Here is an 18,964-nt window from a genome sequence, read left to right on the forward strand (position 1 = left end):
GTTTATCCTTACCCAGCTTTAGAATACGTGGAAGGTCCTTAGAATGAGCACTTATAAAGATTCAAAATTTTAAGAAAAGTAAATAAACTAAATAACTGTAGGCTATTATGCCTCTAATGGGTAGCATGGTTTCAAAAACCTGTAGAGCAGCCAGTACCTCCTATTTAAGTCCCTAAATATATACCTAGAAATCTAACCATAGGTAGCCTATTTTGTAAGTCTTGCTACAAATATAAGGAGTCCCTTCATTAATACTCAAGAAATATACACATTTTAGCCTACCTACCAGGCTGTAACAGCTAGTACGTTTTAAATGATCTGTTACAGTGACATAAAACTGGACTAAAACTTTGAAAAAACACTCCATTTAGACCTGAAGATTAATGTTTCAATGTTCTTTAAGTTTTAGTTTTTGCAGTGGTTCCATTGGAACAGATTACTGGCAGAATGAAACCTATTTCCATGGAAAAATATGAAGTAAAATAATAGTAATTTAGAGACATTAGTCTTCCTAAATTTCTCAAATAATTCTTTTTATGGGGGCAAAGTAAGCTCTTTTCTACTCCAGGACTGTATCTCACTAATTAGGAGTTATTGATTGTAACTCTTAAAGGTGCTTTGTGGAGTCATCACTGATAAATTTGCACTTTCACATCAATAAAGAAAAAGGCATTGCTGAAGAATTATGATAACTCAAAGTTACCTGTTTATTTTATTGGAACAACACATAATAATGTTAATTGTAAAAATACTGTTTACTATATAAAAAAATGGAAAGGCAAAGTTACTAGAGGTATTAACAGTATGGCAAACACTGAGTTGCGCCCTCCATTTGCTAAGGTATATCTGTAAAGAATAGTGGCTCTTTTTTTTTTGCCTTGAGTTTTGTTATTGTTTGCATTTAAAGTATGTCCTCCAGCATGCAATCTAGTAGCATCTTGCAAATTATGTGGGTGAACACAGCCTTTAAATAGGGAAGGGTCATTGGGCCTGAGCTCCCTCACAAAATTAAGAGACTAAGACCCAGGAGCTACCAGACCGAAATCTAAATATAATGGGATTTTAACTTCTTTGCTTTACTAGGTATTTGAACAGAAATAAGAATATTTTAGTCTAAACAATTTCTTATGGGAATGAATTTTGTAGCCAGAAGTTGCCACTGCAGTCACTTTCCTGTCAATCCTGGAGAGTTCCACTTTGAGGCCTGACAATGAAGTCCTTCCTTCTGAAAATGCAGATGATTGTTTCCTGTATATACCCTATCTTCAATAACAGTCTTTCTTGAACTGTTTGGTCCTTAGGCACCAGCACCTTTATCTGCAGCTAAAAAATGCTTTGCTGTTCAGTTTATAGCAAGGCAATAGGTGTCAAGCTTGGTACACCCTATCTGAAAAGGTTCTGTGCTCTATTCCCACTGCAGCTTCTAAGTGTCTTACAGCACATTCAGTGTTAAATAGAAGAAAACTCAAGGTGTGACCTTTAGATAAGTCCATTCTGACTTCCATGGTTATCTTTTAAGGAATAATCGAACTCATTCAAAAGTTCTCAGTTCAATGAATAATATGTTTTCAATCTGCATGTATACCAAGTCTACTGAGGACCAGTGCATACATGTGGGATGAGATGATTCTAAATGTTTGACGCCTTCAGATCTGAGTAAGTCATGAGATACTGAGTGAGATCCACACCAGTGTGCAATTGCAGCCACTCGTGGAATTGACACATAAACTGCTTCTCAGTACAGCTTTACATAGGTTAGAAATCTGTCTGGGAGCTTAGATGGGTCAAAAAAATTTCTGAAAAAGCACAAGTAGGTGGTTAAGTTTTTCTTCTGAAAAAAAGTTTCCAGTAATAGAATGTTCAGGTAGTTTTCTGTGAATGAAACGAATATAACACAGAATTTGTCAATTTATTTGTGACTGGACTTAAATTACTACATGGAAGCTGATATGTATGCTAAGAAACAGGAGCTCAAGTTTTTTGTATGCTTAAGTGTCAATTTATTGACATAGACACATTAGCTACTTAGAGTCATACAGGACAGAACATTCTACTTACATGAAACAATACAGCTCTATTTTCTGTATGTGTTAATGACCTAACATTTACATACCTAGCATTTACAGTAATGTCACTCACTAACTTGATTTGAGTAAAACTTCTTAAAAAAGCATGTTGTAAATCAAAACATTTTCATAAATGAAAATTCATTAAAATAAAGATAATTAACTTTAAAATGTGATTGTAGCTAGAAAGATAGTATGTATAGATTTTAGTCTTTTATCTGAAATTATTGTGGCTGGTATAATTCCAAAGATTACATTGCTGCCATTAGATGCACTGTTGATCCATCATTTTTGGGTTCTGTACAGTTTACCTTTGCAGTGTCAGATGGGCTTTGTTACAATGCAGAAATTTAATGGTGGCCACTGAAGCAGAAAAAAGGAATTTTATTAAGGTACCTTTTACTAGGGTACTAAGTTCACCATGATCTCAGTTACAGACAGGATACATATTTAATAAACTAAGATATTATTAAACACTGTTTATTTAGTTACTCTCTACGTTTAAATAAATCCGGATGTAATGAACCCGACATGACCATTTCAATGCAGATTTTCTTGCATTTGTTGCAACTTGTCCCTGTCTTGTAAAGTACATTCTTACCTAGGATTATGGATCACCTGCAAGAAGCATTCCTGTAGAGAGATGGGGAATTGCTAAGCACTTTTACTGAAAACTGGGGTCATCCTTGAGACAAGGAGACTGGATGTCACATATTGCATAAGTCATCAACACAGCCTATGTGTCCAAAGGACTTCAGTTTCTGCACTGTTGTACAGTTTCTCAGTCCCTCCCTTCTCTGATATCATGACTTGTTATGGTACCTGGGAACCTCCACCATGGACAGTTTCCACCAGGAGAGAGGCAGAGCCATGTTATGTAATAGATTCCGGCTCAAATATCAAGAAATCTAAGTGAAGGAAGCAAGTCCTCTGGACTTGAATAATGTGTGTTATTTACATTTGTGACATTATAACATATCAGCAATGAATCTGCTGTTTTCATCAGATTCTGTTTAACTCCAGAAGATACGACATTGAGCGATGGTAGTAGTTGTTGGGTATAATGCAACAGAAAGGTATCATAATTTGATCCATCTGTGTAGTATTAGTATTAATAAGAATGATATATCACAAGTTCTGTTTCAGTTTAGAGATTGTGGAGTGCAGTGAAAGCTGTGATGTTTTTAACTACATGATAATAATGTTCTTTTTCAGTCTTTATTAGCATTATATTTTTACAATATGTGGTTATTATTTCATTTAATAGAATGCATTGTCATAGCCTTTAGAACAAATGTATCATTGTATATAGAGAAAGTCTAGGCTTGAAAATGCTAACCAAAATTGGTAGTCAATTTTTACTTACCTTCCTCCTTTCCAAATAAACAGAAAACACATGAAATTTCCCTCATGTTGTTGACCCGTGATAACCTTTCCTGACCCAGCAGTGTAAAAGTGTGATCTAGCATCAAGTTTACAACTACTTAACTCCACTGAATTCTTTCTATTTCCAGCAGAGATATGCTGACAGAAGTTTGGGGTGTTTTTTACTTTCTTTTTAATTTATGTGCTCTTACACATGTTTTAGTACCATTTAAAGTAGCTTAGAACATTTTATATTTCTGTCAACATCTTTTTTTTCTTCCTAAGTTTCCTATTTAGTTACAATAGAAGAAAGCTAAAAGGAAAGCAAAGGAAGATTGAATATGGCTTTGAAGCTATATTTAATTTGAAATGCTTTGGACCAAATATTCTTATCCATACCACTATAAATATGGAAGCTCGTTGAGTGAATGGATGTACTTCAGTCATACCACAGTATTTGGCTCTACAATTTTAAATATTGCAAGTTACAAGTTATTTTGGGTCTTAAGATATTATACCACTAATTTTTGTTCATGTGCTTTATCTTCTTTTTATTTGAAAACCAGGGACTTATGATGGAGTTAAATGATTAACGGTTTGGTATCTTGAAAGATACTGGAACACTCAGGTTCCCATCTCATGCAATTCTGTTTTCCAAAAAGGGATTTCTGAATAATTCACCTTTGCCATACCAAAAATCCCATAATTTTTAAACACTTCTCCTCTGGCTACTACTGTGCAGTCTTTCAGTGGCAGTGAAAGTTGCACATGTCTCTCTGAACTCTTTTGAATCAAGGACATATGCTGTTGAACTTTGCACTATAATCATTAGTGAGAAGAATAATCCCCTGCAGTTGGTTTTATATCAGTGGAAAAGTAGCAGAGTGGAAACTTGCATTTTGATTGCAGTCTGAAACTCAGGAGAGCTTAGGCTGAAAACTGCAGGCTTGCCCTGATGAACACCATCTTCTTTTCACAGGGTTATCTTGGGACTTTGTCTGGCTTGCCTGCAAGAGGTGGCCTTGAAGTAGCAGTGCAGCATGGCCATAAACATCTGCATAAGGGACCTATTTTCCACATCTGGATCTTGTATTTTGTCGAATTTGCCCGGCAAACAGTTGAGTTTTCAAAGCTGATGTCTAAGTTTCATAAGGAGAATTAACTGCATCCCAAGAACTGGGGAACTGTTTGCATGATGCTTATTTGTTATTTCCTTGCCATCTGAAATTTTGGCACCAAATTGGAAAGATGCAAAAGCATTACATCATATAACATTAATCTGCAGTTTTCTTTACTTTTTCAGAATATTATCCAAGGAAATTAAATAGAAGGTAAATCATTTAGGAAAGCTGTTTTATGCACTGCAAAGAAGGTCTTGTGGGAGACCCTTGATCTGTCAATATATGGGTTATATTAATGTTGCCCCATGTAAGTACAAGCTGTAATCTTAGTTTCTGGACCACACAAACAGGCAAACTGTATGCCCTTAGCATTGGTGCTCTTTCTGGTTATTTCTTCCCATTCCCAGAACTCATGTGGGAGCAGCATGCTAGAGAAGAGGCAGTTTTCAGGAAAAATGGAAGCTCTCAGGACACAGTGATGCTGAGCACTGCAGAACCTATGAAAACTGGCAGAGAGAAGCCATAGTTTCAGGTGAAAGCTTCCAGACTATGCTCTTCTCTGACTGTGAGTCGTCTTCCTGCCTCCCTCCCTGGTCTTCTATGCAAGCAGTTTTGGCTGTGGGAGGACTTCTCATTGTCCTTTACACTTGAACAGGTTACCTCTAACCAGTGAGGGCCTACACTGCAGTTTTTTAAGAGCTGTTCATTTTAGACTGTATTCCTACACGTGTGTTCTGTGGCAACAGCATCTACTGCTTTCTGTATATGCACTGAGCAGATTACCTGCACAGTGAGCTCATCAAGAATTTGGAGACTGATGTAGTGGCAACATGGTCAAGCCTACTGAATGCTTGTTCCAACTGCTGCAATAGTTACAGGAAATATATTAAAAAATCCTGAAATTCCCTGAGACAAAATTTCTACTAGCAAAAAGAGGGGTCTTCTGCAGAAACCTCACTATATGGTAGCACTAGGCATGACGCAGGAGGAGTCATGCATCTTTTACGTTCCTGTCCAGTTTATCTAAAGACTTCTAAAAAACCACTTTACTTTATTAATGCTGTTTGAAGTGGCTGTCTGAAATCTTTGATAAAAATTAGGGAAGCAGTTTCTGTTACTTGTGATCTGTATGTATTTAATAGGTCAGCCACCTTATCTTTGGAGATAGACTAATTAACTTTTTTTACGTTAATTACTTCATGTAACTTGTCATTTCTGTAGAAACTGTTACTTCATCTAACTTGTCACTTCTATGACAAATTACACTTCTAGAAATTCTTTTAAACTGACTAGTTCTTTTGCTATTTTATGTTTTGTGAATCACAGTTTGCAGAAATAAATAAATAGTCAGCTGTGGACTATTAGCAAGAATGTTTGTTCTTATTATTTGGAATTTGTGGCTTAAAGATTGTCCTATTATTATTCTGTTTCTTGTCTGGAGGTTTTTTAGCAGGAGAACTAGCAGGGAGTAATGAATAATCTTGTTTATGGGTCTCCCAGTCAGCCAGGCAAAGAAAGGCCATTATTCTAAAAAATAATGAAGAATCTGGTGCAAATTATAGAAAAGAGCAAAGGAAAAAGGAATGTAGCAGTGGTTGACTTATACAGCGAATTGGAATTTTTACTAATATTTCTAGTGACTGGTTCTACGTTACTTTACTGGTTCAAATTATTATAAGTAAAGCAAAAATAGGCATCAGTTACCAGGAAAAAAGACTGGGAGTTCCTTCAGTATGGTAGTAACTAGAATTGTGTGGAACACCTATAGAAAATACATTATATCCATTAAAATTTTTTTGCCAGTACTCAACAGAGAGGTAAGACTAATACTTGGCCTGTGTTTTTACAGTCTTCCACTTGTTTGCAAATAGCTGTTCAAATAGTTGAATATTCATCCACAGTGGTATTTTGGGCCTTACGTTGATATTTTGTTGACATGTAAAGTGAATGATAGCAGGCAATAAATCAGCTGTAGTTAATGCCACAGTGCAGTTCAAGGATGAAGTAAGGTCAAATTTACCAAGCACATTTCTCAGCTTTCACAGTGAAAGTCATGTAAAACTTTGCCTGTCCAGATAAAGTGGTTATGAATTTGCCAATGTAAAAACTGCAGAACAGAATCAGAGAAAAAAAAGTCTATTGAAATTCTGTTTCCACTCAGAAAAATACATTAGCGAAGGGATCCGTAGGGAGCATGACAATGAGCACCTTAATTTTTCCCAAGATGTGTAATTTACAAACTGTTTTCTCTCACTGCATGTGTTGAAGTGCTTGTCCATCCAGTACCTTGTCCTTTTACCACGGAGAACTTTTATAGCTTAAGGCTTTGTTGTTGGCTTTCTATACGTATTTGTATACATATATATGCTTTCTTGTTTGCTTTAATTTGCATCAATGTGAGTGCAGTAACAGCTCTGGATTTCAACTTTAAATTGCTGAGCTCAAATGGAATTTTATTGTACTTGGTCTCGAAAGTACAAACCACATCCATTTGCATTTTAACTTGGAAATAATGGCATATGTGATTCAGTCCATTCAGTCCTTGCAGGCAAAGCAGGTACATTTTTCTTCCTCTAACTGGATGAGAAATTAGTTTAGCTGCTTCCTTATCACTTTGTGTCTGAGAAAGACGTTATATATAATCAGATTATATTTTAATGTTAGCAACAGATGATTTTCTGGTAACAGATTATTGGCACTTGAATGTTTCTGAAACTTTTGTGCTAACTTTGAAAATCAGTTCCACTTCTTAAAAATCACATATTAAAAATGTGTATAGTAAGTTTCAATCACCAAGACTCCGCGTTTGCAAAATGATGATTTTCCATGTGTAGTAAAGTAGTTTGAAAATCTAATCATAAAAATTATGTTGGACGGGATGAACATCTACATATTTAAAAATGAATAATCCTGTTAAAATATTATTATGGTGTAGGAGTAATGTGCAATAAATCAAAATAGAATGCAGCTACTGCTTGGATTACACACACGCTTTTGCAATGAAATTCATATCCTTTTTGGAGGCTGTGTACTGTAGACATGCAAGATGAGTAATTCTTTTTGTTGAGGTTTTTTTTTTCCTTTGTCAGCTGAACCCGTTGATGTGCTAAAGGCATTAGAATTTCACAATTCACCAGAAGGAATATCAAGAACAGCAGGATTTTGCACAAACAGAAGGAATTCAAAAGGATCGGATGTTGCTTACAGAGTTTCAAAAACTGCACAGCTGAGTGCCCCAACAAAGCAGCTGTACCCAGGTAAGATTGTCAGAAAGCTGTTACTTTACTGCCTGTGTTTTTATGGTATCTAAAGCACATCATCAGTACCACTTGTGTTATTCCTAGAGTTGGGCCTGTATATGTAATTAAGTTTTTATTGGCTTCAGTTATAAAGCTCTTTGTCAAATTATGTCACTGCCAGAATTGACTTGTAAGTCATATCACCTGTTCTTTCATGATGCTATCTGGTGGAAACCTTTTGTGGTGGCTTTGGCAAGTTTCCTTCTGTTTTGGCAGGCCATTCTAAAGTAGTAGTACTTCCTGGAGTATTACTACAGTGATACGAGTGAGTTGTCATTGGCCATTGCAAAGTCATTTCCAGAAGTACCATCTTTTTAAGAATTGCCTCAGAGTATCTGGGTACTTGGGGGACTATGATTCTAAACAAGGCTAATTGTGGATAGCTGATAATCTGATTCCATCTTCTCTCAAATTTCTCCAAAATGAAATAGTCAAATTTTGAGAAAGATTCTTTGGATGTTGCAGAGAGACTTTTATTGCATTATTTTGCTGTCACTTGTCACTTGACTCAAACTGTTGAGGGAATTAATAGTAAGAATATTAAAAACCAAAATCATGAAACATATGAATTTTCTGTTTTGACACATCATGCAGAGTTTGAACAAGTCTGTCTATAAACATATGGATTAGATGAGGCAAAGAAAAATACTTTTTTTTTGTATTTCAAAGTAGCAATCAAATAGATATCACCCAGATCTCTAAAAGGGTTAAACAGGCTTTATTTTGTAGAATATTTTGTTCCCAGAGCAACATGAGAAACAGCTCTACACAGTTCAAGTGCAACTTACATGTTCCCTTAATTCATCATTTTATTATTGATGGAAAATCAAAGCACAATTCACTACTTATATAGTATTTATAGTATTTTTTAACGCAGTTCTTCATGTTTGAATATATCCTCTCAACTAAGTTGGATGTAGTTGACAGAGCTATCCAGCTGAAAATATCATTCACTGAATGGCACATTAGTCTATAATGTCATGCTGTACACATGCTATGTTTGCAATTAAATACTTCTTCACCTTAGTAAGGATAGCAGAATAGGGACTGCTCTTTCTTTTAAAAAAAAAATGCAAAAATGCTCCACTGTATTTCCTTCCAAGGAAAGGCTGAGGGTGTTGGGCCTGTTCAGCCTCGAGAAGAGACGACTGAGAGGGGACCTCACTAATGCGTATAAATATCTAAAGCAGAGGTGTGAAGAGGATGAAGGCAGGCTCTGCTCCAGGGTGCCAACCACTAGAACACAAGGCAACGGGCAGAAACTGATGCACAGGAAGTTCCACCTGAATATGAGGAAGAACTTTTGTACTGTGCCAGAGACCACACACTGGCCCAGAGAGATTGTGGAGTCTCCCTCACTGGAGATATTCCAAAACCACCTGAATGCAATCCTGCATCATGTGCTCTCAGATAGACCTGCTTGAGCAGGAAGGTTGGACTAGATAACCCACTGTGGTCCCTTCCAACCTTACCCATTCTTTGTTTCTGTGATTATGTATTGAAAAACTGCACAAGTTGCACAGTGTAATAAACTGGCACCTTTATAGTCTGAGTTTTATAATGTGTGTAATTGAAACAAAGTGGTTCAACAAAAAGCTTTAAATGAGTATTCAAATACAACTGAACAGAAGATTAAACTGACTTGGAATCACTGTTATTTTTTTTTTAAAGTTTAGACCAGTGCAAACACCTTCTGCTAAATCAAAGCCTGAGAATCTAGAGCTGGAAGTGTGAGAGTTTGGGTTGATTGGCACCTATTCATGAATCAGATTGTAGTATAAAGAGGAAATCTGGCAGCTGCAGTTATAACTGTTCTTATGATTCTTGAATGCCAGAACATATTGGCTGACATCTAAATTTCTATAGCCTTTGACTGTCATAATTTAGGTACTCTTCTTATTCATGCTTTTAGTTTCTGCTTTACAACGGGAATGAGTTTTCTTGATTTTACCAATTCGTCGTAACACTTCTGTGTGCAGCAGACAAAGAAAAGCATTGCTCACCCACAGTATAAAACTTTGCTTAATACAGGAAAATGTCCTGCTAACCTTTACATTAGTAAAAAAGCATTGAAACAATTTTTGGGAGGTGATTATGGTAATTACTTCCTTTTGAGTCTTGTGGAATAAGCATCCTCTCTCCTGGCCACAAGAAATCTTCCTTTTTCAGAATATTCTTAAAGATATTTTAGTGATCATGTCCCTCTTTCTTAGTGCTCTGTAACAGTAGAAAGACTATAGAAGATATCCAAGATAAGATCAAGTGGTGAAATATCATTTTAACTTAACAATACAAGCTGTAATGCATCCCATCCTTACTTTCATCTGACTCCTGTAACTCATCAGGAATCAAAATATATCCAGCAATATATCCATCTATTAAAAATATGAATTTAGTAATATTTACCAAATTCCCAAAATATAATAGGCTTTGATTGCAGTATATAATTGTAATGATAACTGCTTAGATTTAGTTGTACAGTTTGTTTACATGCTCTTAGTTATTATTTACAAAAGCATATAGGAATAACCCAGATGCATACAAAGATTTTTCTAGATAGTTTCCCTCCAATTGTTATTTTTAGTTATTGTTCAAATAGAACTGTCCCAATAAACAAGAAACTTAAAAGCACTTGAGAAGACTTTGGTAATTATTCCAGATGTGTGTCCATGAACTGTATATACATAGGAATACATTCAGGTTTACATGTTAGAATGTCATTTAGTTTTTAACTTTTTCAATCAAAACTCTGAAAGAAATTGGCTTATAATTACACAAAGTAGATTCAACATTTGGGAATATTATGTCATAGAAGTGATGACAGAAACTACTGAACTGAGGCACATGACTCATTTTCAGTCACTTTTCTTAGAAAGCTCCCAGTTTTATTTCAATAGGATTTTATCAGTTTGAAGAGCACATGCCCAGACAAGCTAAATTAGTATCACCTGCCTTAAGCATTTTCAACATATCTTTCAGATTAACAGTGCAGATAGGGCAAGTGTTCAGTGCTTCTTGAATAGTTTCTTTGGCCTTTGTTGACAGTTGTCTTCTCTTTTCCATTTTTTTGTCATCTATTTGCTCTGACATTAAAAGGTATAACATACAGTTTAATTTATTCTGCTTTACCTTGTCATGAGAAACCTTTACCACCATTTACTCACCAGAGTAAATGAAATGTTTCATATTTATTGAGCTTTGATCCCTTCAAAATAAGATGTCAAAATGACGTATAAACATAGCCTGTATTACTAGAGTGTTTCAAAAACCTTCTATAAAAAAAAGTAAAAAACCAGTAGAAAGCACACAAAATGTCATTGCAGCAGACAATATAATAAGTGTAAGTTTTCTGTTTTAGAAGAGTAATGTATCATTTAAAGCACAAGGGAAGTTCTATGCGTTTTGTTTTCATATTGTAATTAAAGAAGTAGAAACTTGTCTTCACAGAATACTCTAGAATCTTTAAAGACTTTTCCCACAATACTTGTCTTGGAAAAAATCTTACATTTTCTCCATTAGAAGAAGAAATTCCTAAATCAGAGTTTGATGAAGTTTTACGTACTTTTATTAATTACAAAAATACAGCATGTTATTTTATTAGAGCTTACTCTATTATTATATTAAAATTTTTAAGAACAGTTTATCCACTCTCATGGATACAAAGTTGCATTGCCAATGTTATTGTTAGATTCTTGTCTGTTTCTTGTATGTCAAATTGTACCTGAAGCCACGTGGATCCAGATCCAATATTCTTAATTTTAGAATCTCAGTCTTACACTTTGTTTGTTATTAAGCCTAAGAGAGTTTCACATCAAGTGAAATGCAGATTTACCACAAGATTCAATGGGAGCAGTATTTCAGTACTTCCTTTATAAACAACCAATATCCATTTTTCATTTTGTTTGTTTTTAGTTGTAAAGGTGGGAACAATATTTGATGTATCATCTATATTTCAAAGTGAAAGCATCAGGAAATAAATGAAAATTGGTGTTCTTTGGTTTTGCCTAAATCTCCCATTAAATAAAACTAGTTAAATATTTTTTCAGTGTTATGCATAATGTAATGCTAGAAAGACTCAAATATATGTTGTAAGAGAGAAACTAAAATAAGTGGTTATCAAGGGCTGTTAAAGTGCCTGGAAGTGTATTTGCTATAGCACAGATGCTTATTATGTTGAGTGAAATTGTAGTGCACACTTTTAAATTAGAAGATTGCTAAACAAAAGATGAATAGAAAAAATAATGAATGTGAAACTATCGTGGTTCTTTCATATATTGTGTTATTACAGAAATTCACAATAGATTTAGAGCACCTCTCCACAAAGGAGAGAGAGCTGGCATTGTTCAGCGTGAAGAAGAGAAGGCTTTGGGGAGACCTCACTGTGGCCTTCCAGTACTTAAAAGGGGTTAAAAAAGAGAGTGAGGGGCTATTTACACAGACACGTAGTATAGGACAGGGAGAATCAGTTTTAAAGAGGAGAGAGTAGGATTAGATGTTAGGAAGAAATTCCTTACTCAGAGGGTGGTGAGGCACTAGAACAGGTTGCCTGGGGAAGTTGGGGATGCCCCAACTCTGGAAGTGTTGAAGGCAGGTTGGATGGGGCCCTGAGCACCCTGGTCTGGTATGTGGCATCCCTTCCCATGGTGGGGGTTGGCACTAGGTGAGTTTTAAGGTCCCTTTAAAACCAAACCATCCTATGGTTTACAAATTATGTTTTTAAGAACCATTAAGGTATATCTTTCAGGAATTAAAGTGAGACCACAATGAAAAAAAAGATAGAAAAAATTTTCCTAATATAATTTTTTATGTACTCGCTTTTGAGAATTAGAAAACCCCAACAGTTTGTATGCTAGATCCTCTGTGCTTATGGAAAAAAATGTAAACTTTTCAAAAATGGTTTCATCTTTTCTGTATTTATAGCTGTATATATAACTTTGTTTACAGGTGGAGATTTTCCAGAAGATTTTTCAATATTAATGACAGTAAAACCTAAAAAGGGTATCCAGTCTTTCCTTCTGTCTATCTATAATGAGCAAGGAATTCAGCAAGTAGGTGTTGAAGTTGGTAGATCCCCTGTATTCCTGTTTGAAGACCAAAATGGAAAACCTGCCCCAGAAGACTATCCACTTTTCAGAACAGTCAACATTGCTGATGGCAAGTAAGTATAAAATTTTAAAGTGAGAAACAATGCCACAGACCACTGTGTGGGTGCTTATGGTATTTACAAATGTTTTCTTAAATATTTAAATGAATCAGGAACGTGTTTTCTAGCTAGTTTGACTGCTGGTACAAAATCAGAGAACCTTTGCAGCAGAATACAGTTCCAGCTTCAAATGTTGTATACAGCTACAAATAAAGCAAACTACCTTTCTTGTTTGCCATTTCTATAAATGAAGAGTGAGGAAATAGTCATAAAAGTTAAACCCACCAAAACTAAATCTATGAAGATTCTTCCTGTGCAATGTAGAAAGAAACTGTTTTCAAAAAGTCTCAAGGAATAGTCCACTAGAAGAATTGTCTGGTCCATTTGAAGGTGGTAGGAAGAGTGAAGTCAAGTTGACAAAACAGCATAGAATTTCTCCTATCCCAAGCCAAAAGATCAGTAAGATGGTTTGAGATATATATGTGTAATGAAATCAGGGAAGAAGAATCTGGACAATTAATCTGAAGTGCTGCAAGGACTTACGCTGCACCCCCAGTAAAGGAATTAATCTCAAACACCAGTTGCATTATTAAGGCAGTTGTTAATTTTTGATAGCTTTGTAGATGAGCAGTCATTCTCTGGGAATGTCATTCCAGTGCTTGTAAAAGGACATTCGTTCTTTCAAAAACTTTTTATTTACTGTGCTTCAGTCCAGGAAGAGCAGCCACAGCCTTCAGAGATGCACAGAAATGAATATTACTAAAGCAAAAGAAAACAAATCAGTAAGGAAAGGCCAAAACTGAACTGTAATGAATTACATTTATAAAGCAATAAAGAAGGAAAAAAAAGTAATTGTCTTCTTGGCCTTGTATTACCAGACAATGGATTTACACCACAAAACCTAAACTTGATGCATTTCCCTAGCAGAAGGAGTGTTAAAACAAAGCAGCAAACTTTTTTTTAATTGACTTTTGCTAAATAACAAAGATTTTACGTAGATTTCAGAATTTCCCCCAAAATGTTGAGAAACTGACAAAAACTAAGAAATAAAAATGAACTTGGTTTGGTACAATTTCCTGCAGTGAGATTATACAACTTCTAAATCAACTGGAGTAAATCCTGTCCACAGTGAGCCATGATTTCATGCTTTCGGCTTCTACATGCTTTCAAAAGATAGGCTGACAACTTTCTTCTGACTCAGCTATTTTATGAAGGATCTAGGACAACAGTCTTCATCTCAAAATGAGATATATTTAAAAAGTGTGAACAGTGTAATGTGCCTGAGGATGCATGGCCAGTTTGCTTTTATAATGATAATGTTTAACCGCGTTCCAGAGAAAACATGGAATTACAGTTCTGGCTCAGTGATACTGTTTAGCAGTCAGATTCCATTAGCTTCAAGGTGTTCCTTTTGATACGCAGAAGCTCTTTGTAAAGATGTAAGCTGTCTCTCTGATTTAGGCAACCTTAATGCCAAAAAAGCTAACTAAAATAATTTGATTCCAGCCTTCCTCCTACCAGTCACTAACATGACATACTTTGAAACTTTTTGCCCTGGTCTCTCAAAAATTCTTTAACACTTTACTCCATGCTAGATTGCAGAGTGGTCTGCTCTTGCTCTTAGATCTTTGAGTTGAGAGAGGCTTACTAAATTGAAGTGGTCTGTCATGATTATTAATAAAGTCTTATAAAGGACATAGTAAAGTTGGGCAAATCATATTAAACTTTATTCTCAAATGTCTTTTAAAATAAAACACAGGCACTTGTCAGTATTGTGAATCACTTCATTCACTTTTTGGTGAGTATTATGTATGCAAGGCTAATGTTGCAGAAATGGTGGCATTTGTAAGTATATGGATCTGGAAAAGCATCTATGTTGGAACTGCTGTACAAATTTGAAAAATTATAGCTATGGGATACATTCAAATAAGCAAAGGAACATGGTAAAATTTTTGTGGTTTATTATACAGAACAAATGTTAAAATGTAAATAATAAATAATAAGCTGCTGGGTTAATTATATTTGCTCAAGTAATTCCTTAAGTAATTTGGAAAATCAAACACATGAGTAAAAAAAAAAATCTGCTGTCAGATCAGTCAATCTATAAAATGTAAACACTTATAATTTTAGTTTGCTAATATTCTTTGAGTAAAACTGCAGAGAAGGTCAGCTTGAACTTTATCTTACATAGGATATTCACAGTGACCTATGGATCAGATTCATTTGTGTTAAGGGACAGAATGTATATAGGAAATATTTAAAACTTTGTGCACATTTGTGCACGTATGAAAAAAGGAAATAAATGGAGACATTTAAAATTTTATCTGACTTAATAAGAACACAATGACATAGTTTTAAAAACATAAATTACAGTAGAGTTGTGTTGTTTTTTTTTAATAGGTGGCATCGAGTAGCTATTAGTGTGGAGAAAAAGAGTGTTACAATGATTGTTGACTGCACCAAAAAAACTACAAAACCACTTGACAGAAGTGACAAAGCAGTTGTGGACACCAATGGCATCACTGTCTTTGGAACCAGGATTCTGGATGAAGAAGTTTTTGAGGTACAAATCAATAATGAACAAATGATATTGAGTGATTTTGTGTTGAGTGAAGTGCTTAATACAAACCAGAATAATTTTTTAGGTCAAAAGCTGATCTAATATAGAAACTTTGATTTATAGAACCTGTTAGGATAGGCTGAAATTAAAGAGAAGTAAAACAGAGAAGTGTATCGTTGGAAGATTTGATGCATTTTTCTGTCCTTTAGATTATGTTGTGTCTGGAAGGGACTTGCTTTTTTTGTCTTTCTACCTAATATTGAGATACCTGAGATATTTAGGAGAATTAGTCTGGGAAAGTTGTGTAGTATGATACTGAATCATTTTCTTTCTGTCTCTCTTAAACATTTGCAGGTATTTGTGAATGCTAAGAATATTTGAGAGCAGGGCAGAAGGATCTGGAAAGTTTTCTGTGTAATATGAATCTGTTATAGTGTTTATCCCACTTATTACTCTTTCCAGTAAATGGAACATACTTTGGCAATAAGGACATATATGTTTCCATCATTTAGTGGCCAAGAAGTACATATAGGAAGGATAAAATACCTCTAAGGAAGTATGTGACTGCCAATCATGAGGCCTTTCTAGGTAGAATACTTATGTCAACAATTATTTTTACAGGCTAATAATGAAGCTTCTTTAGATCTACACTATTGAGTTTCTTTTACAATATTGTTATAAAACTGTAAGATTTAAATTAAACCTGAAAAATAAGAAAATACAGATCAGTAGTTAACTTACTTCATATACAAAACATCTGTGCTCCATTAATGTCCATTGTTGTAATCCTAACTTTAAGCAGAACATGTGCTGGAGAAGCTGCATAGGTATCAAGAAGGGAAATATGAATTTTGGATGTAACATTGTGACACTGATTAACCATGAGCTTTTTGAATATGGAAATTTCTGTGATGATTCAATGGATCAACCAGTACGATATGTTTGGTATTTGCAGCCTAATTCACCTGTAGTCCCCAATACAGTTTGCACGTCTGAGGGACATTATTTTCCACTTAAAGATTAATTCCACTGGTGCTTTATCTGGGGTGTGACAAGGATTTTTGGTCTCTTCATGGCTAAATTACTTTCTATTTTCATTTTTATTTTTTTCTGAGGTCAGAAACCAAGTCCCACAATATGTGTGTTAGATAATAAATTGTCAAAATGTGTGCAATGTGAATATGCAATAGTAAAAATAATTCAGAAAAAATAAAATAAGATAAACTGATTTTTTTTTAGTGTTTTACATGTGATTTTTAGATTATAACAGAAGCTAAGACAACAGGCCCTGGCTTGTTCTTGCAAAGTTTGTAACCATTTTAAAAGTTTTCAAAGAGGGAAGTGCACAATATCTAAACATTGATGTTTGGTTTCTTTTACTCACTGCAATTGCTAAATAAAAACATCTATCTTAAGTTTCAGAGGTGCTGAAATGATTGTACATAGCTGTTTGAAAATAAATTTTGATGATATGTGCATATAAAGGGAGATACTATTTTAATCATTTGCATTAATTAACATATTTAATAATGATAAACATTCTAGGGGCCTTTAGTTTCTGAAGATGTTGACTATTACAATATTATAGCTGTCCTTTAAATTTTAAACAATTTTAAATATTAAATCATTCAAAAATATGTTAAAAAGAGATTAAAAGCATGGATTAGCCGATTAACTGGAGAAACTCAAAAATAACCCTACATTTTTCTTGAAGTCAGCATGGACATAAGAATATAACTTTAACAGAATATGATAGAATGAGTTAAAATTACTATTCTCTAAGGGTTTTTGTCACATGTGGAAGGATGAGAAAGGAAGGTAGTGGTAGTGATCCTCTGCCAAAATGTTTTGCTGAAATCTTCTACGCTGATGTGACAAGTTAGTGCTTCAATTCCAGCTGAGACCCACTAAGAAGAAAGATGTATTTGGACTCAAAAAAGAAATTGTGCAGCTATCTGTAGTCAGTTTAGAGGCTGAATCTTAACATTCAGTACTGAGAACAGCAGCATTTCAGTCTTTTTTTAACATCAGTGTACATTTCTGTACACTGTTCTTGTAATTGCTGGGGGTTTAAATTTAGTCTGAAGTCTTATTTAAATTAGAAGCTTGCAATCTTTGCTTTTGGGATGGGTTTCTTCTTTCTCTTTTACTGTAGAGCCACCATGGGTTCATTTATACCAATGTTCAGTTATCTGAATCTTTAGCTAAAAATTTGCCTATTGAAATTAGAATGTACCTCAAAGTTTAAGCCAAGTGCTGTGCCATATACGTTTTTAATGAATCACAGAATCATAGAATATCCTGAGTTGGAAGAAACTCACAAGGGTCATTGAGTTCAACTCCTGGCCCTGCACAGGACAGCCCCAAGAATCACACTGTATGCCTGAGAGCATTGTCCAAATGCCTTTTGAACTCTGTCAGGCTTGATTCTGTGACCACGTCTCTGGGAAGACTGTTCCAGTGCCCAACTACCCTCTGGGTGAAGAACCTTTTTCTAATATCCAACCTAAACCTCCCCTGTTGTTTCTTTGGGTCCTGTCACTGGTCATCATAGAGAAGAGATTGGTACCTGCTCCTTTATTTCCCCTTGTGAGAAAGCTGTAGACTGCAAGGAGGTCTCCCATCAGTCTCCTCTTCTCTAGGCTTCTCTAAGCCAAGTGACCTCTGTCCTTCAAAGTCTGGCCAAGCAAAACATAATCTAGTTCATTTTTAGTTTGTCTGCTGTTTTTCTGCTCTCTACACAGCATTCTTTTTGTTTTCATTAACAAGGCTTTATCCATCCCTTAGTTACTGCTGCTACAATTTCTAAAGTATTGTGCTGTTTCCTGAAACCTGCCTCCTGCTCGAGAGTGTTCTGGTTTTGTCTTAAGTATTCTATTTTTCTCATTCATGGTAGCACAGAGTGATATTTGGTGATTCCACGGGTCTTCTTGTTAGTATTTCTGTGTTATGAACCTTGCTGTATCTTGGGACCACAATAGGCACTGAAGAAACACATAACACAATGTGTCTTATTCTGTGTGCAGGAAATTCCAGAAATTAAGTTATTTAGCCATGACATTAGATTTAACTGTTTAAGACTTAAAACTGTATACAATAGGCTTTTTGTATGCCATATATTGCCTAAAAAGAAATACCTGTTGGAATTCACAGCTCTGAGTGTCAGAAGCACTAATATTGTATCCATGAATCATAAAGGCTGTTTTATCTTGGGTAATAATGATTTGATCACAGGAGCAGTGGAGCACTCTTCAGACTCCTCAAACTGAATGGAAATTTAAAAAGTGCAAATAATGAAGCTGTAGATAACTGTAATGAAATCTTGGGCTTCAAAAACCTACTAGTTGAATGTGACAGTGTTTCTTTTTGGCTTGAACCAATTTATGCAGCGTAACACAACTGCAAAAAAA

At 35.0% G+C, this 18,964-nt stretch overlaps 1 protein-coding gene across 2 annotated transcripts in view; it reads left to right on the top strand.

Annotated features, from left to right (window-relative positions):
- Positions 1-18,964, top strand: part of COL11A1 (collagen type XI alpha 1 chain) — a 133,627-nt gene that overhangs the window by 8,166 nt on the left and 106,497 nt on the right. For both annotated transcript variants that reach the window (XM_064664571.1, XM_064664572.1), the window contains exons 2-4: positions 7,642-7,809; positions 12,796-13,009; positions 15,395-15,557. In XM_064664571.1, coding sequence (XP_064520641.1) covers positions 7,642-7,809; positions 12,796-13,009; positions 15,395-15,557 — 545 coding nt within the window. The remainder of the gene's footprint in view (positions 1-7,641; positions 7,810-12,795; positions 13,010-15,394; positions 15,558-18,964) is intronic.

Source organism: Pseudopipra pipra, chromosome 9 (assembly GCF_036250125.1).
Source record: "Pseudopipra pipra isolate bDixPip1 chromosome 9, bDixPip1.hap1, whole genome shotgun sequence".
NCBI classification, from domain to species: domain Eukaryota; kingdom Metazoa; phylum Chordata; class Aves; order Passeriformes; family Pipridae; genus Pseudopipra; species Pseudopipra pipra.